At 36.7% G+C, this 26,565-nt stretch overlaps 1 protein-coding gene across 2 annotated transcripts in view; it reads right to left on the bottom strand.

Moving 5' to 3' along the window:
- Positions 1 to 26,565, bottom strand: part of LOC106788925 (hemicentin-2-like) — a 104,664-nt gene that overhangs the window by 31,515 nt on the left and 46,584 nt on the right. For both annotated transcript variants that reach the window (XM_014752656.1, XM_014752646.1), the window contains exons 3-4: positions 11,701 to 11,833; positions 9,202 to 9,410 (exon numbers count right to left, since the gene is read on the bottom strand). In XM_014752656.1, coding sequence (XP_014608142.1) covers positions 9,202 to 9,410; positions 11,701 to 11,833 — 342 coding nt within the window. The remainder of the gene's footprint in view (positions 1 to 9,201; positions 9,411 to 11,700; positions 11,834 to 26,565) is intronic.

Here is a 26,565-nt window from a genome sequence, read left to right on the forward strand (position 1 = left end):
TATGCAATGAATTGTATTAATAGCGAGAGAAATCGCGTTGATGATTCGCCCGACCGCATTTCCTGCGAACAAAGCTATTAATCCCTGGGGGAGGAGGGGGGAGGGGGGAGGGGGGGGGACAGTAAAATTGTTTGCAATTACGCGCATCCCCGGTGCGAAGTGCGTGTGACTGCTTTATTAATAATGATTGGAATATTACAAGAATGCACACCGCTGGATGGAAATCCGAATTTCCATAACGAAGTCGAGCGTGTTAAAGCGCATTTCTCGCTCTTATGATTTCAACTGGCGTCGCTATCGCGGCTCGTTAATTTCGACAGACACGCAATTTGTGTATTTTATTACGGCGTGTATTAGTTGGGATTCCTGACCATCGGCTGCGTCATCGAAAAATCATCGATATACATTTGTAAATTTATATTTTAATATAATAATATATACCCCCAATCGGGATTTTGATTCGTAATCGTCATATCGTATATAATAAAATTTTTATTTTATTATCGCATTTTGTAAAAATTATATCGAGTTATATGGAATATGGAAAATCGAACCTAAAAAATAAAAATAAAAAATAAAACAGATCAGATAAAGTTAACTTCGGAGAGTATGGGAAACAAGTTACCAAAAAAGAGGATTAACAACGATAATAATAATAATAATAATAATAATAATAATAATAATAATAATAATAATATCATACGTATTTATGTAAATTATACGATTGAAAGAAAACGTTGTTTCTTACGAGGAATACGTTAGTTCGACGAATATCTTCGGGTTCGTTAATTTTATATTTTTTTTTCTTGTCTTCTCTATTATATTCTTTTATTTTATTTTTTCTTTTTTTCACAATCTACAGCTTATACGATAAACATTATCGGCTTTCATTCTCTCTCTCTCTCTCTCTCTTTACCAATTCGTAGTTAGGAGAGCTCGTTAAGAAAACGAATAAGAGCACTACTACTACTACTACTACTACTACTACTACTACTACTACTACTACTACTATTATTATTATTATTATTACTACTACTAGCGGTAGATATCGACGACTCCCACTTGCTTTTATTGATAAGTATTCTCTTTTTAACGTTTACATAAACGATAATTCGAGAAGGATCGTTAGAATGTCCGCGGGCGTGCATTCATTCCCATTTTGTTTCGATTCCTTTGGGTTCTTTACAATTATTATTATCCACTCGAGAACGACGAGTATTCATAGACGTTACTTTGATTCTACGATTTGTTGTCTCGTTATCATAGAACGAACATACAACTACACACGAACAATCGTATTATAAAACACCAAAGGAAAGTGTGTCGACGTTTCCTTATTTCACGATACGTGCCAAGAAATATTCGCCTAACTATAACCATATCCCATAAGTTTCTGCAATTCGAGGAAAAGAGAGAAACGATAAACTTCGAAAGAGACAGAGAGAAGAGAATTCGGTTGGTTGGTTGGTTGATGTGGGGTAGGGGGGGGGGCAAAGGGTTACAGGGAGAATGAAAGTTGGAAGGGTGAGTTCTTTTGACAAACTTTGCTCTCTCGCATAGATTTGAAATGACGTAGTAGAGAGTGTTTAAGAGCAAAAGTACAGCACATCAGGGTTTGCGCGCGCGCAATTTGAATTTTCTTGAACTTTTGGCTTTCCCCTTGCCTTTGCGGTTGTTTCCAAGAGACGTTATGTAACTCGAGTCTCTTTGACGAGCTTGTTTTATGTTTTACTCTCTTGCGTTCTTCGTACGAGAAATATTTTGCGAAAGAGAACAAAGGAATATTCGAATGTCTTTCACTTTTTGTTTCTTGATTCGTATATAATATGTTGGAAGATGATCGAGTGAGCTATCAGTTCTTTTTCGGATATATTACGCGACAACTTTCCTTCTATTATTCGATATACACAAAGGACCGCTCGTTTATTATCTGTCGTTATCGATATTACCTTTGAGAATTTGTTTGAACTTAACGATAGATCGATAGATAGAAGTAAAAACAGAGAGAGATAGATGAGGGGGGTGATACTCGTTTGTATTTCTCCAACTTGTTTGCGCGTAAATTACCCCACCCCCATACTCCACCAAAATTTTCTTCTTTCCTTTCCTTTCCCCGTTTACACGCGTAATTCGATCGATCACGCGTGCATATGTGTGTGTGTGTGTGTGTGTGCTTTTGTAAAACCTTTTTCAGCCAACGAATTTGATCACAAGGGATAAACGAAAAGCTTCGAACAACGGGCTCGCGCAGACTTTTATTATTCAGTGATTCGATAGAGCTATGCGCGTACTTCACCCATCTTTCCAATGTTTCTTTCAAATTTCATCCGTCGGATTGGCGTACACTACTGTACTTCGTGGATACGCTCATCAACGATAACTTTTATCCGTTCGTAAAATTTTTACGATCGTGTCCAATTTTAGATAGCTTATTTCGATCTTATCATTCGCGCGTGCACGTTAAGGGGGTATACTCGAGAGTATGATTCCGTTATTTTCTCAAGATCTTATTTATCTATATATCTCTTTCTTTCTTTCTTTTTTTTGTTTCAAAATCTTACGTGTACTTCTATCGATAATTCGTATTAAATAACGTATATGGTATCCCATTGTGAAGCGTATAATTCAATTGATTCGTGAAAAATCGAAATAGCTGAGGAAAGTATTAATTCATGAAATAATTGTGTTTTATGAAATCAATTTATTCTTAATTCTACTTTTTGTTCGTACTCTGTTTAACAGGTGTCAGTTATATTTATTTTACGAATTCGCATTGATTTAAATGTTGACGTATTTAATAGAAATATTAGACTAATTTGTTCACTCGTATAATTGTATACGTAGAATCATTTGAGAGAGAGAGAGAGATGAAAAATAAAAAAAGAATTTGTGGGGTAGAGCGTGTCGAGAACGACTTTTCGAGGATAGAAGCGTAATTATTTCCTTCCTCGAAAACTCAACTCCGGCGTCCTTGGATTTTCTCTAGTTTCACGAACGAGAGGACCTTCTTCTGTGATTTCTAACAGGTGCGGCCTTTCTATTTACCGTCGGTAACGACGAGAGCGAACCGATTACGGAGCTACTTTCAAACAATTGAATTCAAGTACATTTTCAAGCAGCTCTTCAACTACGTCCGCTTCTCCAAACTACTTCGTACGTCCATCGACGGATGCTCTCTTCTCGTTCCTCGTTAGGGAAGTCTCTTTTTTCTTTTTTTTTCATTTTTATTTTTCTACTACGTGATTGCGTTTACTACGACGAAAGTAATTTTTGTATAACGGTAATTAACGGCCATGTATCTTTTTCCTTATTTCGCATAACCCCCTTCCACCATGCTACACGAAACTATTAAATGATGTATTTAGGATAAGTGTCATTTGAATGAAATAAATTTAAATATCATTTTTATTTTGATCAAATTGAAACTTATTACTTGATTTTATTTTTTTTCTTATTTAAATTCTTTCGATCGAATATACTGTAGTTTGATGTGTCCATAAGTTCAATAGACTCTTATAGATTTACTCTATATTTTTTTTAATTTCAATAAAAATATACACATTTTTGTGTCGGGAGATTACAAAAATACGATTCTTAAAATGTTTGCTACAAATTTACTCTCGAGTATTTCGTTTCATTGTAAGTTTTGTTCGATGAAAGGCTAACTTTTATAATCAAATGTTTTCGGTGTCATATCGCAGAGGGAACAATTTTAGTTTATACATATTTACTTTGCAGATTAGATCAATTATTTTCCAAAGGATCTTTAAAGGGATTGTATAACAGGTGAAAGGTCGGTTTCCTTAATCCGACACGTGTCGCGTTACAATTAACTTAACCGATCTTCTATGTTCGCAAGCACTACTAACACCTTCCTTTCCCTTCCCTTCCCTTTCCCTTTCCTTTCCCATCATTGTACAAAATGTCGACAAGTTTTGAAGCACGAACTCGATCGTATTCTCTCTCCATTCTCATATTTACTTCCATCTTCATCAGTAATGTACATTTCCATCGAGTGTTTTCAATTTTGCAAATGGCTCGACGTTTCTTCTATTATATATTTTCGCAGTCAATTTCATTCATCAAAGTGGAGATGATGATCGATAAAAGAGCAAATGAGAAAAGAAAAAGGAAAGAAAGATAGAAAGGATAGAAAGTAAGACAAAGATGGTATAAGCAAAGGAGAAAAATGAGAAGAATCTAGACTCGTGTTCTGATTGTTCCGAAGAAAAAGGGCTTTCGTTTAATAAAGAGGACAAAAAAAAAAAAAAAAAAAAAAAAAAAAAAAAAGAAAATAAAAGAAAGATAACAAAAAAAGAAAAAGAAAAAAAAGTAAAAGAAGGAGCAAGGTCGTTCTCGTTGAAAACCCTTCGTCGAACATGGTTTTACGTGTCGTTTTCTTTTCCGTTTTCCCTTCGCCCTTCCACCCTTATCCTTTCTTCCTTTATCTCCCTTTATCCGTTGCTTTCTTTTCTTGTCTTTTTTTCTTTCTTTTTTATTCTGTTTTTTTCTTTTGTTCTTTCTTCTTTTTCTTATTAACTTTCTACGAGGGAATTTCGACTCGATCGTCGTTCGCGCGCCGCGTCTGCACCAGATGCATCATCCGGACGAAAGTGTACTTAAAAGTAAAATACTATTAAAAGTTCGGGGTCGAGAAGACGAGTGAGAGAAAATCCAGATCGATTACCTTTCGGGAAGAACAATTCGAGCGAAAGGTTATCCCGCCTTTCTATTCTTTTTCCTTTCTTTCTTTCCTTTTTTCTTCCGTATTCTTCTTCTTCTTCTTTCCTTTCCTCAGCCCTCCCTTGGCCCTTCTTTCTTTCTTTACGAAGCATCCTAACCCTTATTCTAACGTCAACGAATAGCCGAAAGTTTCTCACGGAAATGCCGATTTTCTTTTGCAACTTTTTACGAGTGATCAAACGCATTTGATAACACGGTGAAAGAAGAAGAAAAAGTAAATGAAGAAAATGAAGTAGAAAGAATAGAAATAATAGAAAGACAATTCAAAGTTCGTAATACACGTTGAGTCCCATAAAATCGGTAGGATTGTATGGGATCCGGGCACTAACGTTATTTTCAAATTCTAACATGATTTATGATTATACCATGACTCTTCTTTGGTAGTTTAACTATCTGTCTGTCTGTCTCTCTATCTGTCGGTCGGTCTATCGGTTCCAGAACAGCTATCGCGTTATTCGAGTTTCACGAAGAAAGAAAGGGAGTTTGTAAAGCTTCTTTGAAAATCGAAGAATCGATGTCTATCGTATATCGTGACGTCTCGTAAGAAGTATGCGGTATTCTACTATGATCGTGTCGCTTTTCTAGTAACGAACTTGATAAATTTCTTTAGATCCAATTTATGACTCTTCGTTCTTTTAAAACTCTTTTCTCGAAACGTAAAAGACTCACCGGTCTTTTCCTTTCTCTTTCTCGTTTGTTGCTTCGCTTGTTCCAAGATTTTTATTTTATTTCAATTTACTTTTCACTAAAGTATCACCATTCTTCTTCTTCTTCTTCTTCTTTCATTCGTTTCATCATTAACCTTTGTCTATTTACTATTATATAGAAAGGTGTCTCAACTAAAGTAGTTTATTTAAATATATTCTTTGTTTTTAATGATACGAATGATATACGTTAAAAGAACGTACTTTGATTGATTTGGCAAGAAAAATGTTCACTTTATATATGGACTTTTTTTCTATATTGTAAAAATACGTTTAATTATATGCGTATCACGAATTTGGAATAATTTTGAATATCAAAAATGCGATCAAATTATTAAAGACTTGTGAATTTTACTTGTAACATTTAAGTACACGATATTATTAGCAAGTATCATCTTTCGTGAATATAGATTTTTAAGGTTTCGAGTTAAGATGGTCCATTCAGACATTGGTAATCGTTAGACTAGCTCTTTAGCAAAGTATCGATAGTTTCCGGGAGCCAAAGGTTCTTGCTTATCAAACTATTATCGGATTACGCGAAGCCATACTATATACGATGAGATAACAAGTAGAGTTGAACCATCGGAATAGCATTTTGGTTTACATTTTCTTGATAACTTCGAGATTAGTTTAATGAAATAAAAACAGAAATAAGGAGATTGGAAAAGATCGTGCTTTATTTAGACAAAATAAATCTAATAATATTATATATGCAGTGAGAGAGTTACACGAGTCTCAATTACATTTCTGTCAATTTAAAACAATCGATATTATTTTTCTACCTACCTGATATTATTTTAACAGAGAAAATATAACATTTCCATTATATAAATACCCAGTTAAAGTATTTACAATTCTTAATATACACATCTCAGACCCAAATATTTAAAAGTAACATAAAACATTTGTGTAGTTCTCTTTTTACATTGTTCAATATATCATGAATATAAATGCATTCTCATTTCAATATTGTATTCCACCATAAATTGATAACGAATTTCAAAATTGAATAATACTAAAATAGCTTTCGGAGTTTTAGAATTTAGTAAGTAGGAATACTTCCACGATTCACAATATCCGTTCGTTCATTCGTAAGCTCTTTTCCCCGTTAGTTTTAAAACATTCTCTGCTGTGACAGCGTCTATTCGTTCTTACTCACGGATGCTTCTTCTCATTCCTTCTTTTCTTTTTGACATAGACAGTTGGCTAGCTGGCGAGGTTGCTTGCTTGCTTGCTTGCTTTCGAGAAGCGCGATTTAAATTCCTCGAGTGCTCTCTTTAACGCCGTTTTCTTTCTTGCTTTTAACGAAAGGTCGTTCTCTTTCCCCATTCTCTCTTTCTCTCTCCCTCTCTCCGTCTGTTCTCTTCCGTTCACGTTTACGCGTGGTACGTGTTTCGAAAACAACACGCGCCTAGCGACACGCCAAGGGTTGTCGTGGGGGAGAGGGTGAAGATAGAAAAGAAAATGAAAGGAAGAAGCGAGAAAATGGGAAAAAGAAAAAGAAAAGGAAACAGAAAAGAAAAGGAAAAACGAGATAGGGGGAGACCGATGTGCAACTAGCAATTTTAGCAAAGTACGGTAGAGAGAGAGAAGTGTAAGGGGATGTCGAGGAGAGAAGAGAAAGGCACGTTAATTGGCGTTCATCTGGAAAAGGTTTACCAACGCTCGCGTTTACGAGCCTTTCCGTCCGGAGCATGCCCTCTTTACTGTGGGATTCGAGTAAGGGTGGTGGCATCAGGGGGGGGTGGGGTAGTACTACCCGGTTTGTAGAAGGGGCTAATTATCCCACGGGAAAAATTCCACGGCACATGCCGAGAAGAAAAAGCATCGGGTGCTGGCGTGCCACCGCTCGGCCAGGGCATCTCCATAACTTTTCAACGGAATTGTTAATTGGATTCTTCTTTTCTCCCCTCCCTCCCTCCCTCCCTCTCTCTCTCTCTCTCTCTTTCTCTCTATCTCTCTCTCTGTGTTCAACAACCCCGTTTTCCTGCTTTCCCCTACGAGCTGCACCCGCACCTGCACCCGCACCCGCACAAACCTTCAGTTCCATGTCAGCTTCGTTCCATTATAACAACCTCTTTCTTCCTTTGCCTTCTTATTTTCCTCTTACTTTTTTTTGTCCTTTCCTTCATGGTCTGTTTGTTCTTTTTTTTCTTTTTCATTTTCTTTTTCTTTTCTTTTTTTTCTTTCTTCTTCTTTTTCTTCTTCTTCTTTTCCCTTGTCCTCTTCCTGCTCGGAACGGGTGGTTCGTCTTCTGCACGACGTTCTCAGTCATTCTTTTCATAGTGCTTCAGAGTCCTGGGTATACATTTCGTTCCAGCACAACGCTTCAAGACCGCAAGAGAAATCCGAGAAACGTTGAAACGTTCCAACGTTTCCAACGTTTCACTCGTGAACGTTTAAGGGATGTACTACTACTACTACTATTACTACTACTACTACTGGCTTCTATTATGTTTTCTGTTTTTTGTTTTTTCTTTTTACGTAGGAGGATTTTTCTCTTGTTCTTTAGAATCGTTCGTTAACGCTCTTAAAAAGAGAAATATGAAGTATAGAAAAACAATTGTGAAAATAGAGTACGAGCAGAATATTTACCTGGATTTTATTTAGATCGGGTGTTCGGGATAAGGTTGGGAAGGGGTATGGGGTGGGGTTTAGTTAGATCGTATGCCGTGATTCGGACTCTCGATTGTAAATCGTCGATTAACAAAAAAAAAACATTATTTATCGGTCGTTTATATTTCATAGCTTTTTCGGTTAGAAAAATATATGTGTCTTCGTGTTGCTAGCATGTTAGTACGAACACCAAGCATGCGTAGAGCAGCAGGTATAGGTGCGGGTGGGTGCTACGGTAGAAATATTTTCTATTACTAGGCCGGAGAGGTATTCTTGTATATTGGATCTATGTACGATACACATATATATATATATATATATATATATATATATGTCTATGTACATACGTACATACGTTCCGATGTCAACTGCAGAACGTTGACTATAAATCGAGACCGTTGGCCTTTCGTTGTTTGCTGCGTCTAGTGACGTAGTGACGAGAGACGTATTGTTAGGATATGTAGTGGCTGTTCGTGAATAAGAGAGAGAGAGAGAGAGAGAGAGAGAGAATGCGTGCACGACCGTTCATATATAACACGTAACATACTGTAACATTGTAAGAAAATAAGAAACATTCGTTACGATTGTTTACCATGTATATAAATTTATCGAAAAAAAAAAACCTTTCGCAGCACACTTTTCATAATTCTCTCGTGCACGAAGTGATCTTCTTAACGTCGAAAAAATTGTGAAACTTTTTCGGGGTACTCTGCATCGAACTATAAGATATATCTCACACCAGACAAATAATATCCATTTGGTAAAGAAAAAAGCTGGTAGTATCTTCGTGTCATTCGGATAAATTTCTAGGAATAAAACTTGGAAACGAGGTACGAGGTATTCGTATAGTAGCAATGCTGCAACTTCGGTGCATGTGCATCGATGCAAAGTGAGAAAAATAAATGGAAATAAATAATAGAAAGGTGAAACAAAATGCGACGTCATGGATAGAATAATAACTATAGTTAGATTTGGGAAAGTGGTTGCAGGTGGAAAGTGCATTCGATTGAACTCTCCTACTTTTGTCTTTTTCCAAGCCTCAAATCTTTTCCCTTAAATCGAATTGACAAATATTTTTTATTCGATACGCAAATGTAATGAACGAATGAATGAATGAATGAATGAATGGTTCCCTTACCTATCACCGTTAAATTGACTTTGTAGTTTCGAGTTTGGCCGATCTGGAAATCGACTCGGCATCGATAAATGCCAGCGTCTTCTTCCCTTATGTGATCCACACCCAACATGGCTGGTTTTTGATCTGGCATGAAGTAAGCTCGACCAGAAAATTCCGTGTCGTCCGACCATTTCTCGACTCTGCCAAAGTTTCGATTTCTGGCGTCGACGCTGCCAACAAGAAATCGTTTTATTATATCGATGAATCTTACCACCTCTGACCAACAGCTGGTTCGAATGAATAAACGTACTACACGGATTGAGATACACGTAAAACGTACGCACACGCTATCGGTCAAAAATTTTGAAAATTTCATGGAATTCATGGAAACGAGAATTTTTCGAAGAAAAAATAAAAAAACATTGAATTTTTGTTTGAAGTAACCAATGATGAATTTATTTGCCAGCGGAAACGTACGTGTAATACGTTTTAAATTTTTGCGTTTTTTTCTTTTTTTTTTTTCGTATCTACGAATGAATATTTTTCTTTTTTTTTTTTTTTTCGTATCTACGAATAAATATTTTTCTATAAATCTTGACGCGCGGTATTCTCGTTATTCTGGAAATGAATTTTTTCGTGTGTTTCATCTAATCTAACGCTTTATCGATTTTTATGACGGTGAATAAAGTGTTCATGTATTTTCATGCTTTCTGTAAAAGTTGTCAAAGATGTCCCAGTAGAACAACTCGTTTCCTAGAATTGTCCATAAACTGGTTGTAGAAATTTATGCTAAATCATTATGGGCGTAAGAAAATGCTGGAATATCTTAAAACGTAATACAATTTGTTAACTTTTGACATGACAAAGATAAATTATCTATCAGTATATTAACGTTTTATGGAAAATCAGTAAGTTAATTTGAAAATTTTGTCTAACTGTGTATTCATAAACCTAAAATCTTATTTCTCAGTTAGACTAGTGTGCGAGTTTGATGTGTATCATGATTAAACGAAGACCAGTGAGAAATCAATTTTCATTTCAATTAAGATTCTTTTAAAGGCTAATTTACTTAAACGTTGAGAATTCAAAGTTGAAGAGAAGGTGAAAGAGAGAGAGAGAGAGAGACAGAGAGACAGAGAGTGAGAGAAAGTATACGCCAGATTATATTAACGACGTGCAAACACGAATTCGTGTTTAATCGCGTAATCCATTGTGCGGTTTCCTTTTTTCCATAGAGATATGTACGTTTAAAAGGTTTTTAGTTGTTTTTCCTGGAGATAACCTTTGAGTTAGAATTAATAAGGCATGGAAACGGTATCCATTACCAAGAATTTGCTCGTTCGAACGAAACCTCACACTACCGGTTGTGGAGGAAAACTTTAAGCGTTGAAAAAGAACGTCTCTCGTTGTAAAAATTAAGAGGGAAGAGATGAACTTTTCTTTCAAAGTGAATAGAAAAAAGAAAAGAAAAGAAAAAAAAAAAAAACGAAGAAGAAGAAGAAGAAGAAGAAGAAGAAGAAGAGAAAGGAAAATATTTTTATAGAGCAAGGTAAAAAAGAATTCTTTTCAATCTTCTTCCTCTCTCTCTTTCTCTCTATCTCATTCAATTCCAAAAAAAAAAGAAAAGAAAAAGAAACACCACTACAATTTGAATATTTATTATTTCGAATAAAAAAGTACTCGTAAGAAAGCACAACTTTCGAGAAGATTTTTGCACGCAACAATTCAACGCTCGCTCGTAAGGTAATTCGATGGTAACAGGTTTCCAGTCTTGGCATTATTCAGATAGGATCAATTAGGACCAATTACACCTACTGTTTGGTAGCGTGAGCCAAGTTTGCGATACCGATTACACTGCGGCATTCCATGGCTATATATTTCGCATAGTTAACATGCTTATTCGATCGTGGTATCTAAGAACACTCTCTCTCTCTCTCTCTCTCTCTCTTCACCTCTGTGTATCTGTCTCTTCAAACTTAGATATAACGTAAACGTTCCAACTATTTTCCAAAGTTTACTACACCGAGCAAAGTCTAGTCATTTTTAGTCGTTGCGATTATGAATTGTTGGAAAACTCATTTCTCAATGCTTTTGTACGGTATGGTAGATACCATCTAGATAGTTTATTTCGATGAAAAGGGACATGCTGATGGAAATATATATATATATATATACATATAAATGTATATAGATTGGTATACATATATATAGATCTCTCGATGTGAGACGAAAATCGAGTTCGAAGGCAATTTTCGGTTAAAAGCAACCACCAATCTCGCATTGTGTCGACAAGATGTATGTAACCTAGTGCGGACCAATAGAGACAACGACCAACGCCTGTTTGTACATTCGTAGATGGATATAAGGATAGATAGGGACTGTATATATATATATATATATATACCTCTATATATATATATCTGTATATTTGTATAAGAGAGAATATAGTAAGTAGAGAATGGTACGTATTTGTATGTATATATTGTTGTAAGATATATGTATACATTGATTGCATCTCACCTGTAAACTGGTGCACCAAGATCCTCGCGATACCAAAGCACAAGATGTACCGAATCTCCTTCGTGGGTAGTTGATATGTCGCAGGGAAGATAGGTGGGATCTCCGACCAGTGCCACGATGTGCGATATGGGTACTAAACAGAGAAACAAGGTTGCTTGATATGAAATTCAAAGTGGCTTTATACGCTTGCTGAAATGTTTATCGATGGTTGTAGAGAAATTTGTTAGTACGTCCTTATGGCCTATTTTAAGCATAACAGGAAATAAGTTTTACTAGAAAAAAGAAAAAGAGAACAAAAAATGAGAACATACGTATTAACTTAATCTAAAATCTAGGGGGAGAGGGGATAATCAAGTACCATCCCCACGTAACGGGTGTGTCACGAAGGAACATAAAATACGATAGGGCTTTTGTATCCTTACGACCAAAGCTTATCGTAAATTTCTGACCAAATTCCTATCTTTGTTTAGGTTAGAGTTAGAGAAAATATTCGTGAAATAAGGGGTCGACGTTAAGGGTTGAAAGTTTATTTTCTATAGCTTTGGATCGTTTGTAAAAGAGAGAGAGAGAGAAAGAGAAAGGGGTGGGATGAGATTCATGTTACTTTCTATGAAAATTTATCTTAAAGCGTCTATAGAAAGATAAGAAGGGCAAGAGCCGCAGGTGCGATCAACCTAAATCGAGCATTCGAGGGCTCGGTACGAAAAATTTCTATAAGACGTGCTTCGTTTTTCTCCAACGACGACTATTCGCGTTTATCGACGATTTGTCGATGCCGAAGCTGAACCATCTACTATGAAAGGATCTCGTGTCGAGAGAAAGTTACATTTTTCTTTTTCCTTGCCTTACCTTTGCCTTGCCTTGCCTTGGCTTGCCTTGCTTATGCTTTTCTTTCCTTTCCTTTCCTACCAAGCTTTACCATATTTGACATTTACAAAAGTACATTGACATTTTCTATAGGATCGTATACGTCATACGTTAGATCGTGAATCTCGCTTGGATGATCGTACTAAGTGTCAGATTTTATTCGCAAATGTCACGTTGAGAAAACGTTTGGCGTGTGTGTGTGCGTGCGTCTAGGTAACAGCTAGTAGTAGTAATAGTGATTTTAACGACGTAGTAGTAACAGTTGCCGACTAGTCAGCCCAGTCATTCTAATCAGCCACAATCGGTCGGAACCGGACGATCGAACTGGTATGCCAGTAGGTTACCGTCCAATCGATAATATCAAAGGGAATAGGGTTCCCCGGTACAGGAACATCGCTTTCCCACCATCACCCCTCCTCCTTCTGATTTAACTCATTAAGGGTATAAATTTAGCCCAGGATCCCTATGCGTCGCTTCGCAAGCAGTGTCCACTGACTACCGTTAACAATCGATAAAGATATATTATCCAATTACCGAAATACTACGGGTCTACGGGTACCTACATTCGAGGATACACAGGTGTGTATAGGTATATATATATATATATGATTATATAATTAATATTCGTTTGTTTAAATGATAATCTTATACGGTCAAATTTTCTATCCTTCTTTACCGTTAGTAGTTTGTGTGTTCAACGCCTGATGGTTTTTATATCAAACGGAAAACTTATCACCGTGACATTAGGATTATTTGAAACGTGTTCTCATTTACAATGTGAAAACTTTTCTACGTTAGAAGATAATAAATAATCCGAGAGAAATAAATGATAATTGTTTTAACGCGTTGACAGAACGTTATCCGTTAATTAACGATCGTTTACTCGTTAAAACATTGTCAGTGTTACCTCTTGACACCTAAATTGTAGAGAAGAGTGTAGGGAATGAGAAAGGAGATCTTTGCGGCTCGTTAGAGGACGATTAGTTCGTAATATGTGCGAGAATGCTTTGTCATCTCGGTCGGTACTAGCTAGGTAACATGGTAGTATATATGTATATACATATATATATATATATTTTAAATGTGTTGCCGTACGACACGGTAAGTACGTTTGTATTGCGGTGGTATTAACACTCTGTACCCTGTACTTACAATCATTTCAAACGAGATACAAAAACGAGGATCCTCTTTATAATTTCGTATTGTAAGTTTGTGGCAATGATGTTACCACTAATAATAGAAGCTTCAACATCATCTCAGACATATTTATTTAATACTCTGTTATTCGTTTTCTTCTTATGCATATTACTTATATAATATTGGATAGATTAAGGAAACAAGTATGAGATAGATTAAAATAGATAGAAATATAAAACGAGAAATGACAAATTATATATGTTATTATTCAATCGTTAATTGCAATTCCTATTTTAAACGGAAAGTTGTAAGGGAGTTTAAAAAGGGCAAATCGTTTCACGTATCAGGGCTTTCCAGGGGTTTCTACACACTTATTGTAAGCGGAAACCGCAGTTTCGAATTAATGGGATTTCGCGCGGTTCAGCTAGAATTGACATGTACCGATAGGGGAACGATCCAATTATTTACTTGCGATTGTTTCTGCGAATAACGAATAGACGTAGAAACGAGCCGACTGTGAAGCTCTAATTATCGAATCGGTTAAAGAGAGAGAGAGAGAAAGAGAGAGAGAGAGAGAGAGAGAGAGAGAAAAGAAAGAGAGAGAATGAATATAAACGATTTCGTATCCTATCTCGTCTCTTCTATTTTCCTTTCCCCACTTCTCCTCTCTTATCAAACCTTTCTTTTATCTGAAAATACTACTTGCTCGCGGTTCTTCGATAACGTTTCACTCGTTTTAATTCTCAACGACTTTTCGTCCTATCGTCGATAAGAAGCCCCGCCCCACGCCCTCCTCCACCCCTTCGTCAATCTCGTTTACACGATGAATGCTAAAAAAAATTCGCTGAAAAGCCTCAGTTCCTTGCTCTTTTATTTGTTCTTCTTTCTTTTTCTTTCTTTCATATTCCGGTTAGAATAGAAAAAAGAGGGAACACGCTCGTGTTGGGCTTTTTATTTGCCCCACTCCTATGTATATACGTATATATATATGTATGTTTATGTATGTATATGTATGTCTACTACTCATATCCGAGATGTTTAGGTGCTCGTGGTCGGTTCGTTAGTTGATCGTTCCAATCATTATTCGAATGAGAGTTTAATCGATAGGTGAATAAGGAATAATAAGCGTTGAGCTTGAGTTTTGTTCTGTTAGAGGTAGAAGAGAAGCTTGAGAATCATGACCGAACGAGGAGAGAAACCTTTTGACGATTCGAAATAACCCGGGAGAACTTTTTTATATTCCATAAAAGAGAAAGGATGGTCGGGACGGGGCGGGGATAGGGGAAAGAAAACGGGAGAAAAGGTTTAAAAAACTGACAATAGAGACAATAGTATCGATAGTGAAAATGAATTCTCGTAGATTTAGTCGAGCTTGTCCAAACTCGCGTGCGGTACTCGCTAATTATTCGTGCAAACATTGTCGACGAACTCGTTGATGATAATGTTCATCGAACATGCTCATTTTCCGTTACATCGTTATTAACCACACACCTTGTCATTAGTTTCCCCACCTTCCTGCGATAATTTGTCCAAATTATGTGCTTACTAACTCGCACCGATATTACGATTAGCAAATTATTTGAATTGACTCGGCGTACATTAATCGCGGCTCTTGCCCGAAAATATGTTGAAATTCATAGATACGTGTTATTATATTAGTCAAATTCGTATTAATTTCTCGTTCATTTTCTCACACCTTCTCTATTACCTTCTTGTTTCTACTCTCTTTGCGAATCGTATGAAACGCGTCGTTTGAAATTATTTAATTATTGCAAAAGAAATAAAAAAAAAAAGAAAAGGCAATGAAAATTGTGTACGATTAATTATTAATCGATCGATCGTAAAAAAGAATTTCTCTTAGGGTTATATTCCATTGAATAAATTAACACAATCGAAATTATTACACGTACATTAGTTTTCTACGACCCGTTCGGAGTATCGGTCATTGTCCTTTATAAGAAAGAACCGTTCCGAGATTATAGCTGTCGGATAAAAGAAAAAAATAGATAAGCAGATACAGTTATAGGCTTGTTAAACTATATCCGCGAAACGTTTGAATGGTATTATTAAATGGAAGCTAGATTATCTCGATGGTGTGAACGTCGACGAATGAGAAAAGATGTCTTGGCAAATGGTATGAGCTTTAGCCAGCTTCAAATATTGACGTTGGTTCTTGGTAATTCTCCTCGATCACACAATCCACGAGTTTATATATCTGTCTATATGTATAAAGTACATACATATATAATATATATATATATCTATACACATATATGTATATATGTACACATGGATACGTATTCGTGTCCGGTGCAGACACATTGTCGCAACACCGTACTATTCTCGATCTATTCTCGATGTATTCGCGAGCGGAAGCGAAGGCGGCCCACAATTCCATTTGTAGAATTTGCCAAGCCGGTCTTAGCCCAATTCAGGGTTGCTTGCGTCTTGGTTGCTCATCGTCGATGGTACTGGCCGAAGACGTTCCATTTCCATGGTAACATAGATAGCCTAGAATCGCAGCAACTTTGATCACAAGTCGGATGCCCTATAACAATGGCCATCTTCCCATTTGTATTCTGGAGCCAGAGGCATGCTCTTTCTCTCTCTCTCTCTCTCTTCCTCTTCTTCTCTCTCTCTCTCTCTCTCTCTCTCTCTCTCTCTTTCTTTCCCTTTCTCTCGCTTGCTCTCTTTATTCGAAGTTTCAACGTGTACGCTGGCAGCGCTCTCGCGCCATTGGTTTCGTTTCCACCATTTTCTTCGTCCTATTCTTTCCCTTTTCCATAGCTATGGCGTTAAATGTAACAGTATGTAGTTTTGCTCGGCATTCAATTCGCCAACTCGTTGCGATTATTGAAACGGGGGAGTTCGAAGCACGAAACGTTAAAACTATGCCTCACGGTATTGGCAAAAAACCTTTCTCCAAAACTTTTTCTATCTACGATATCAATATATATTGTATTTAATATTACTTCATACGACGTAACTTTCGTTTATTTCTTCTCAAGTTGCATTAGAAGAATATTTTTACTTACTAATTTTGCAAGCATTGCACTATTTTACCGTTCAACCCGTCGATAATAATAGTTACGACTAAGGGAAGAAGAAAACTTAAGAGTCCTTTTTCTTTCATTCTCTCTCTCTCTCTCTCTTATTCTTTCTATTTCTCCTGTAATTTTTACTTTAACATTGGCGTCAGGGTTTGCCATCGTCATTGGTAACGGCGACGGCGACGACCTTCGAAAAACAAAGTTTTTAAAAGGATAACTTTTTCACTTAAAACGCTTTATCGAAAGTTTAGCGAGTACGAGAGTACCACATTATTATTTTATCAGTTATCGGCTGACGAAAATAAAGGGTGGTTTCTTATCTCTCGAACTTTCTTCGATTTTTATATATATATATATATGTAAACGTAGACACGTTAGAAATGTTGAAGTTTATTCTCATGTTAAAACTATTCTATTACCACACGAACTAAGAAGGAATCAAAGTCGAAATAAAAGTGCAACGGGGTGGTGCTGCGTGTGCGTGTTTTTAAGAGAGATAAAAAAAAAAAAAAGAAAGAAAGGAAAAAAGGTTGAAGTAAATTTTTCCTAGATCGAGTTTGGTGATCGGTGTTAAAAAATCCAGAGTAGGGCGCGGCAGATGGGGAAAACGACGGCTTGCACTTATCAACTGTCGCTTATAAGTACTTCCGACATTTGACTGGCTTATTTCCGATATCGTTCCAATAAAAAAGAAAAAAAGAAAAAAAAACACACACACACCGATCATTTCTACAAACTTTCGTTTAAAGAGAAGAACCATCGATAGTTTGAACGTTCGAATCGATAGCCGGTGCTTTTTTTTACTTTGTTCATTTCCTCCCCTCGCGATTCGAATCGAACTAAGGAAAGTACCGGGAACTCGTATCAAAGAATCGCAGCCCGATTAACCAAAGTTCACGTAATTTCTCTGAAATAGAGTGATGGGACATACAATGGGGCGTCCTCGCATAGGGATATTGATTTTCCAACTAGCCGATTTCAACCTACTCCGAGAAAACTTGTAATAGCGCGATCGTTGACTGGTGTGTGGGAGGGGGGGGGGAGGGAAACAAAAATTAATTCTCGAGAAAAGAAGAGTAAAAGAAGGAAAAGAAAAAGGCAGGGGGGAAAGAATTCCAGACGTAAAAGAACGTTAAGAAATAGGCGAGATAATTGCATTCTTTCCTCCCATCCCCCGCTAACCACCCACCCCCAATTCCCGGTTACTCTAAAAGTATCTACAAATTCTGACATTGTCCAAACACTTGGTAGCTCATCGAAGAAGTTTCTTCTTTTCTTTGTAGGGGATCCAAAAGAGTGGAGGGGGAAGGGGGGAGGGGGTTCTTAAGCCTAACCCTTGTACGAAGTAAAGTCCATTGTCCGTTTTCGTTTACGAGGAGGACGACGACGACGCTTGCTTTTTCAAGATCGAGCTCATTGTGAAAGAAAAGCTTTGGGAAAGTTGCTTTCTGGCACGTCCTTCTCTCGGACGTCCGACGTTATTTCGTTACTCGAGATGAACCGTCTCCTCTGTCCAATTTAAAAGTTCGCATATGTGTGCGGTTCTGCCACCCTTTTCTTTCTCATTTCGTGTCGCCTCGACGTTTTCACGTAGGACGACGGTGAGAGGGTGGAGGTGCGGGGAGAGGAGGGAAGAAGTCACTCCGAGGATTGGGTACAATGTATGTAGGAACACGAGCAGTACCAGCACCAGCACCAGCAGCAACTTTAATTCGACACAAACGTAATTTCCAGTGCGAACTCGACTCCTACGTACGAATTTCTAAAATAACGTGGCTGCTCGTTCGGGTCACGTATCGCGATAAAAATCACGGTGGACTCTTACGCGAGGATGGTGAGGGAGAGGTGGGGGAGGGGGGGGGKGAGGGGGAACGGACGGCTGGGAAGCGAGGGTGCTATCTTTTCCTTTTATTTTCTTCTTTTTTTTCTTCTTCTTCCATTTTTCCTCTTCTTTCTCTCGTTGACGTTCTCGTGTCTTTCTTTCTCTCTCTCTCTCTCTTTCCTTTTTTCTTTTTCTTTTTTTTTCCTTCCTTCCTTCCTTCCATCCATCCTCTCGTTCTCTATTTCTTTTCTCACCCTCCCTTATATCCGCGCACCAACCCCGTTCACTCTCTTTCAGTCGTTTTCTCTAAGCAGAGAAGGCAAAACCCATTAAGTTTTGCGTTTTCTCTCGGTTCGGGAGGAGATAACGCGTCGGCGATTCTCCAGTCACGTCTCATCTCTACCCTTCCATCATTTCTACCCATCTACTACTCTCCTTCACCCTCCTCGATTTCCTCCTTCCCTCCCTCTATCTCTATCTCTCTTAGATTCTCTTGCTCGGTTTTCTTTCTTCGAATACTTGCATTCAATTTACCGTTGACGTGCGAGTAATAATTCCGTGGGTCGGCGAAAGAATATCAGAGATGAAGGAATGAATTCCACTCAGCCTTCGTTCTCCTTGAATTCTGTCGGTGTCAGAATCCCTGACGTGGGTGGGAGGGTGACAGGGGGATAGAAAGAGAAGAGGAGTAGCGAATTATAGGGAATTATAAAGAATCGCGAAACGTGCCGAAAGTGAAGAAATAAAGTATAATGAAATGAAATGAAATGTGTTCGGGTAGCCACAGACGAGGGACCAACAACCACCAGTCGAACAAGCAGCCGAACAAGCAACCCCTCGTCAGGGAGGGTAAGGGTAGTGGTTGTCTGGCAGGTGGCTCGAAGTGGATAGCACGGCTTACCGGGGAAGGTTTCGTTCGGGCCGATCGATGAGAACGAGGACGTGTAGGTGGTTATAACTGGCAAGATTGCACGCTACCACCTCCTATCTCTTTCATCCCTCGAGAACGTATTTCCTCATCTTCATGAGCCTCGCATTTCACTAAGGCCTTCTGATATATCCGGGAGAAGATATATTTTATTGAATAATTGCTTTAGAATTCTACAATCCAAAAATCTCAAATTAATGAGATATTCTTTTTTTGTTTGATTTTCTTCTTTCACAAACCTTTAACACTTTGACTATAAGTAAAATATTAGTGTAATCAAGAAAAGAGAGATAGAGAGAGAGAGAGAGAGAGTTGGATTAGACTTTTTTTTTTTTCTTATGCGGTTAAGATTTTTGCCGATGTCGAGTAATTCTCTTCTATTACCTACTACTACTACTACTACTATTTGCTAAGGACAATCCTCATTGTAGAGAAGTTAGCGGGATTTGTTTGAGAGCAACGAGAGAACCTAGGATTAGACCTTCTTGACTTATCTCGGCCTACGCAGCCGCTCGTTTTCTCTTTAACGATTATCCGATGATCGTTCATTCGTACGTTCCTGCGTTTTCCATAGCGTTTTTTTTCTTTCCATCTTTTTATACGTCTTAATTTTACATTTTAATTTCTTCATTCGACAAAACGTCCCCAACAAATATTTATTTTTCTCAACTTACGTTAGTTTTATCCAAAATGTTGATCCATTAAAAGTTGTCTAGTGGGATGAGGGGGACGGGGGGGGGTGAGCTTTGGGAGGCGGCCCCTTTATTACCATTTAAAACTTTATCAATGATTTGTTTAATCGTCTAGCATTGGGAGTTTAAACGAGAAACGTTTCATTGTTTACCGTTGAAACAATCATCGCGCGTACTCGAACGAATAATTTGAAGTTAGGTAAGTATACTGTATACGATGTTAAATTTGGGTTAGAGGATTTTCATCGTTGGGAAGATGGAAAGATATTTCGATGTATGCAATTACTCGTAAATTTCTCTCTTCTGTGATCGTAAACATTAAATTGCTTTGGGGAGGAGAGTCAGTTCACAATTGCAGTACGAATAAACTCATACACGTGCATGCGCAAAAGTGGAATCTAATTGTAAGCCAAGTTGAATTGGACTATTTAAGCGTATATTAGAAAATGAGGATTCGATAGCTTAAAATGTAGTATTTTCGTTAGAATTTAGGAGAGATCTTGATAGAACAAGTTGAAATGTCTTCAAATTTGACTTTTGGTCTCGTAACACGAATACGAGGTAAAGTACCTTCGTTAAGGGGCTTCTCATTTTCGTTTGAACAAGCTATTCCTCTACACGTGCATATCCATTTCTCAGTGTGAATGACGCGTCACGTGAGAAAACCGATTCGAAGTTAAGTTGGATTAGTAAAAGGATTCGCGGATGCAGAAAATCGTGTCTAGATTGCGATAAATCGTGTCTCTTTTCAAAAACATCGAACGAATCGTTTCCATTACATTTTTTTTTTTCTATTTCTTTTCCCTTTTTCTTTTTCTTTTTTTCTCCATTTCCCGTTTACTATACATATTTAACCAGATCGTATATACATTCTTATTCGTATTTTTATACGTAGCACATATTTACTCGTACGTGTGTCTACATTACATCGAAAGAAAATAATAGACAAGATTGCTTCGAAAGTATTCTTTCACTATAACGTTTCCAATAAAGAATTGATTTCTCAATCAAAATTCTTTTCATTCCATTTCATTTCGAATCAATTTGATTAATCCCCTTTGATATCTCGACTTTGCACTTTCACAAAGAATTATTTATAATCTATAAAATAGCGTAATTTCGTTTGGAGAAATGTTTTTCATACAAATTCGAGTAACGGAGATATTCAGTTATTCTCCTTATAGCAAATTCATAGTCAAAGGATTAATAACATTTCTATCCTTCTTCTTCCCGTCACAAACTTCTTTGGTATAAAGAATATACGATAACGCGACACGTTAAGATCTTACTTAAATTTTCTTATTCAATAATAAAAATGAGGTTGAAAATCTATCGTAATCGCGAAACGCCACGAACCACGAAAGCGGGAATAATTCATCGAACGTATCGTTCAGAGTTCAACAGGTGCCATCAGTTAGAGTTCTTCTTACGATTCTCGCGGAACCTAAGACCCATTTCGTGTCGACTCAACGAAATGGGAAGAAACGAGGATGAGACTAAGGTTTGTGTTCGAGTATAAAGAAAAGATAATGCTTCGAGGTCAGGGAATTATCTTGGATGGGATGAAAAATGTGACGCAAAGAGTCAACGACGAAACAACAGGTGCTGAAAAAACAAGAGGATTTCTTATTATTATTATTATTATTTTTTTCCCTCTTCTTCTTCTTCTTCTTCTTCTTTTCTGTGTTTTACAATTTTTTGTTTTATTTTATTTTTCCATCTTCTCACGGCCGCCGAGTTCGACGTTAATAGAAATTCTCCAAAGGGAGATTGTGAATAGGAGAAGAGGACACTGAACTTGTGGCTTATTCCTTTTTTTTTTGCTTTTTTGCGGGTTCATTTTTATCCCCAAGAGTTCGCTTTCGACTATTGAGATAAGGCCATTGCCTCTGATACGACTAGACAACGGTCATTGAAGAAGGGTTCGTAGAAAAAGGGTATAGAAACGGTCGACAGCAAATATCACAGATCTGTCAATAATTTCAACATCGACCAACAGGTGCTATGATAAATTTCTTCTACATACATAAACGCGCGTCCTCGAATCTTTATGAATTCGTTCACAACGAGTATGTCCCGCTCGTTTGCTTTTTGTCCAATCAATTTCTTGCGATTGAAAAATACGATATGTATACTATTACGATTAAAGGATTTGTACAAATCCTTTCCCGTCTGTCTGTCTGTCCGTCTGATTGACTGACTTGCTGACTGTATCCATGTACGTGAGAATTTCTTCCGATTGAAAATATTCGTCTCATTGTTCTACTACTTTCATGGTGAACGAACGAACAAACGAATGAAATCCTGATCATCGGGAATGAAACAACCAACAGGTGATACTTTACTCGAGATATTTTTCTTTCCCATTTTCTTTTTTTTTCTTTTCTTTTTTTTTCTACTCAAGATGTTCCTATAACACTTTCAAGATCCCGTTCAAAATGATCAAAATTGTTTAACGATTTTATTATTAGATTGATCACTGGTTCGTGGAATAAGTAAATTTTTCATGATATCAGGACTCTCTTTCTCTCTCTCTCTCTCTCTCTCTCTCTCTCTCGTGGATGAGAAAAAAAGGAAAAAAAAAGGAAAAGGAAAGCTCGGTTCTTTAAAGTAACTCGTTAAAAAGTTTTTCTGCTAAAGTTTAAAGTCATCAAATTATCAGCTTGGAGTTGTACGCTTATGGGGAAGGGAGAGGGGACGGCAAATGAGATCATTTCAAAAGTTTCGACAAAATTTCTTGAAATTCTTTCCTTCCTTTTTTTTCCTCGTTCATCCTTCAGCAAGTTGTACGACGATTATCGATCGTAGCGTTTTATTTTTCAACGTTCAAACCGATTCTTATCCTTTTTTTTTTTTTTTTTTTTTTTTTTTGAAGAAGAAGAAGAAGAAATTTTGTTCTTTCTTTTCATAAATATCGTATATATATATATCGAGCTAGTTTCATCCAAATAAGTTTCTATCGACAGTTTGAACTATTGATGAGTCATAAATAAATCTTGCTTTATATTAGCATACGAGAAAAATTAAATTTTTGATTGAGTAATATTCTCAAAATGTTCCTCGTATATTTTTTGACTGCCTAACATTTTTTTTTAGTGACTTTTCTTTACTTTACTATCCGTAGACTGTTAAATTTTGTTAACAGATTTTTTCCAAAAAAAAAAAAAAAATACATAATTGTAATGCAAACTTTGCAATAAACGACTAACTTAATTTTTTTTTTTTATTCAAATACTAGTTAAGATCACTTTTACGATCACCCGTTGGTGCGAGTTTGATGAACTTTACTAATATTTCCGCGAGAATAAATAATATCTTACGAAATGTCGAGTAATTTTCAAAATAAAAAAAATATATATCTTTTTATATTTTGAAATTCTTATTTTTATTCCAGAAAGTAATGTCGCGAAGAATCACGAGAGAGAATAATTTAACGTTGTACGAGCCCATGCCAGAAAGATCTTGTCGACATTCGGCAAATTTTCGGAATGGTTTGTCGTAACTTGACGTGCCGTCGTTTGAAATACCAAACGGCACGAGGTCAAATATGCCAGTTTCATTTAATCCGGCATACTATCCGCAATCGAAATAGGATTGTCCAAATTTTATTCATTTTTTTTCCTTTCGTTTTAACGATACAAAAATAATAATAGGTACTTTTTCAATTTTAACTGACTTTCTTTTAAATTTCATTTTCACACCTTTTCCTTATATAAAATTATTCTTTTTCTTTTCTTTTTTTTTTTCAACGAATTCAGTTAGAATCAAATAGACGATTTGTCTCATTTTAGTTTTCTCGTTAGTATTACATTATGTGTTCGTATTTTCTTTCAATTATTTACAAGAGATTTCGTTTTTATATTTTTTTCTTTCTTTCTTTCTTTCCTCTTTTTCCTTTTTTCTTTCCACTCTCCAAAAGAAAAACACTTTTAACTTTTTCTTTACGCAGCGAATGTTACGTGTATTTTCGCGTTTTCTTTCTTTTTCTTTTTTTTTTTTTTTTTTATAAAACGTTAATACCTACGCGTAGCTATTTAATTTTTAACAGTATTAGCTGTATTAATTTGTTTCCCCAGATTTTTTCGTACAATGTTTATTACTTTAGTCGAAATGTATACCACCATCTATGCATTCTCGTATTCATGCATATATGTATGTATTTGTATATATGTACATATTTACGTAAGGTTAAAACTCATTGTATGACTCTGAGCAAAATTTTTTCAAATACATACATACATATATATATACCTACGTATAATTTTACAACGAAATTGTATTTATCTATCATAAAGACGTACTTCGTGGGCTTTGCGATATGAACTTGTATGAGTTGAACATGAATGAATATGTAGACGGGATACCAGAGTAATCCAATGAATTTTCGCTTCTTTCGACGTTATAAACGTCACAATCTACAAAACGAAACGGAACGAAATGAAACGAAATAAAATGAAATGAAATGAAACGAAAAGAAAAGAAAAGAATAGAAAAGAAAAGGAAACAACGACGGGTAACGCATGAGTTTTCGTAGGAAACTCTATTATGTAAGAGAGAAAGAAATAGAAATAGAAAAAAGTAAATGAGAGTGAGAGAAAGAGAAAGAGAAATAAACATTTATTCTCGATCAAAAAACTCACTCTCATTTTACGTTGCGATATCGTTTAAGAAACTTTCGCGATCTAAGAAAATGTTCCTTTGTTTTTTTTTTTCTAAACAATTTCTTACTCCACTTAGTACCATACTCGCGTAATTTATAAAACGTCAGATTTAGTAATTACTCTATACGTCTAATAGCATTATCTTAATCTTTAAAAAGAAAGTAGGGTTGGGAGGGGGGGGGGGGGGGGGCTGTTTAATGTTAGGAGGAAAAACTAGTCGAGTTAAGGAGAGAGAATACGTAATATCGATCGCTGGGTTTTACGATAGAATGTCTGAAGTCGGTAAAGTGCTGCTGAGAGAGAAACATCACAACACAACAAGTATAGCACGGGCAATATAGAGTGGTATAGTAGTGTTAGTAATAGTTGACAGACGTGACACGATCCGGTACGAGTGTCGGAATGATCTTGCAACGTGTTTTATCCCCCTCCCCCCACCACCATCCTCTTGAAACTTTCGTCTTTCCGCTGACCACGAATGCCAGAGAGTAGGAAAACTATATACGGATAGAATAAAAGAGAAAGAGAGAGAGAGTGAGATAGGTAGAGATAGGGAGATAGAGTGAGAGAAGTTTTTCGGTGGCGCGTTTTACTTTGGTGGTGGTTCCCTGCGGCCATGCGCCGGTTATCGATCCACACGGGTGCCGTTCCTATATACGGATGGCAACACGGCCCAACGCGAACTACCGAGATATTTTGTTTCGTAGAATATTTTGCTAAAACGACGAGCAGCATCGGCTAGAGAAAGTCAACGACCAACAGAGAAACCCTCCCCCTACGACCCACACACACAAATGTCGTTTGCCAGAGAAAATTCGAAGAGAGAATAATAAAAAGAAGAAGAAGAAGAAGAAAAATAATATGAGCTACTTTACTATCACCACTTAGCCATTTGCTATTGCATTTACCACAAACGTTATTCTTTTTATATAAGAATAAAATATAAAATTGAATTAACGAATATAGGATCGCAAAGTACAATGTGTTTTACAAGTTTTTTTTTAATCGTGTAATCCTAATTGCCCCGGCTCGGCCCGGCCCGTTCGAAATTTCGATCGACGTAAATAATATTATAGTAATGATTCGGATTGAATTTCCTGAAAAGGTATTTCTTTTGTTCTATATTAACGCGTTAATCATACGCTTTGAGTTGCGTTACATTCGATCGCGGATACGTTTTATAATACGTTCGCGTAGTTAACGCGTATTACGTCACGTAGAAGGTTGATAAGCACGCATCGATCACGTTACTAATTTTTCCATTTTTTTGCACCCCCACCCCATCTCGTTCTCTCTTTTCTATAACGCAAATGAGAAAATGAGACAGAGAGAGAGAGAGAGAGAGTGAGAGAGAGAAAGAGAGAGAGAGAGAGAGAAGACTACAAATCTCGTTATTGCGCTAAAATAATAGAGAAACCGCGTCGTTCAGCGCAATGATGGTTGCGGGTCAACTTAATTACCGCTAATAAATAAGCCAATTATCGACAATAATAGAAACCGTATTATGAAGCTATGACGAAACGTAATGGTAGAATGCAGGATCGATTTCTAGTAATGTAAAAGTGTAGGTACGTGGTACACGCATAAACAGAGAAAATGAGAGAAAAAGAGAAAGAGAGAGAGAGAGGGAACGGGGTAGAAATTTCAATGTAAAAGAAATATTTTCGATTGTTTCCTCACACTGTTTAATCGTTCGCATAACGTCCGT

Source organism: Polistes canadensis, unplaced genomic scaffold, assembly GCF_001313835.1.
Source record: "Polistes canadensis isolate GaletaPanama2010 unplaced genomic scaffold, ASM131383v1 scaffold_6, whole genome shotgun sequence".
Taxonomy (NCBI): domain Eukaryota; kingdom Metazoa; phylum Arthropoda; class Insecta; order Hymenoptera; family Vespidae; genus Polistes; species Polistes canadensis.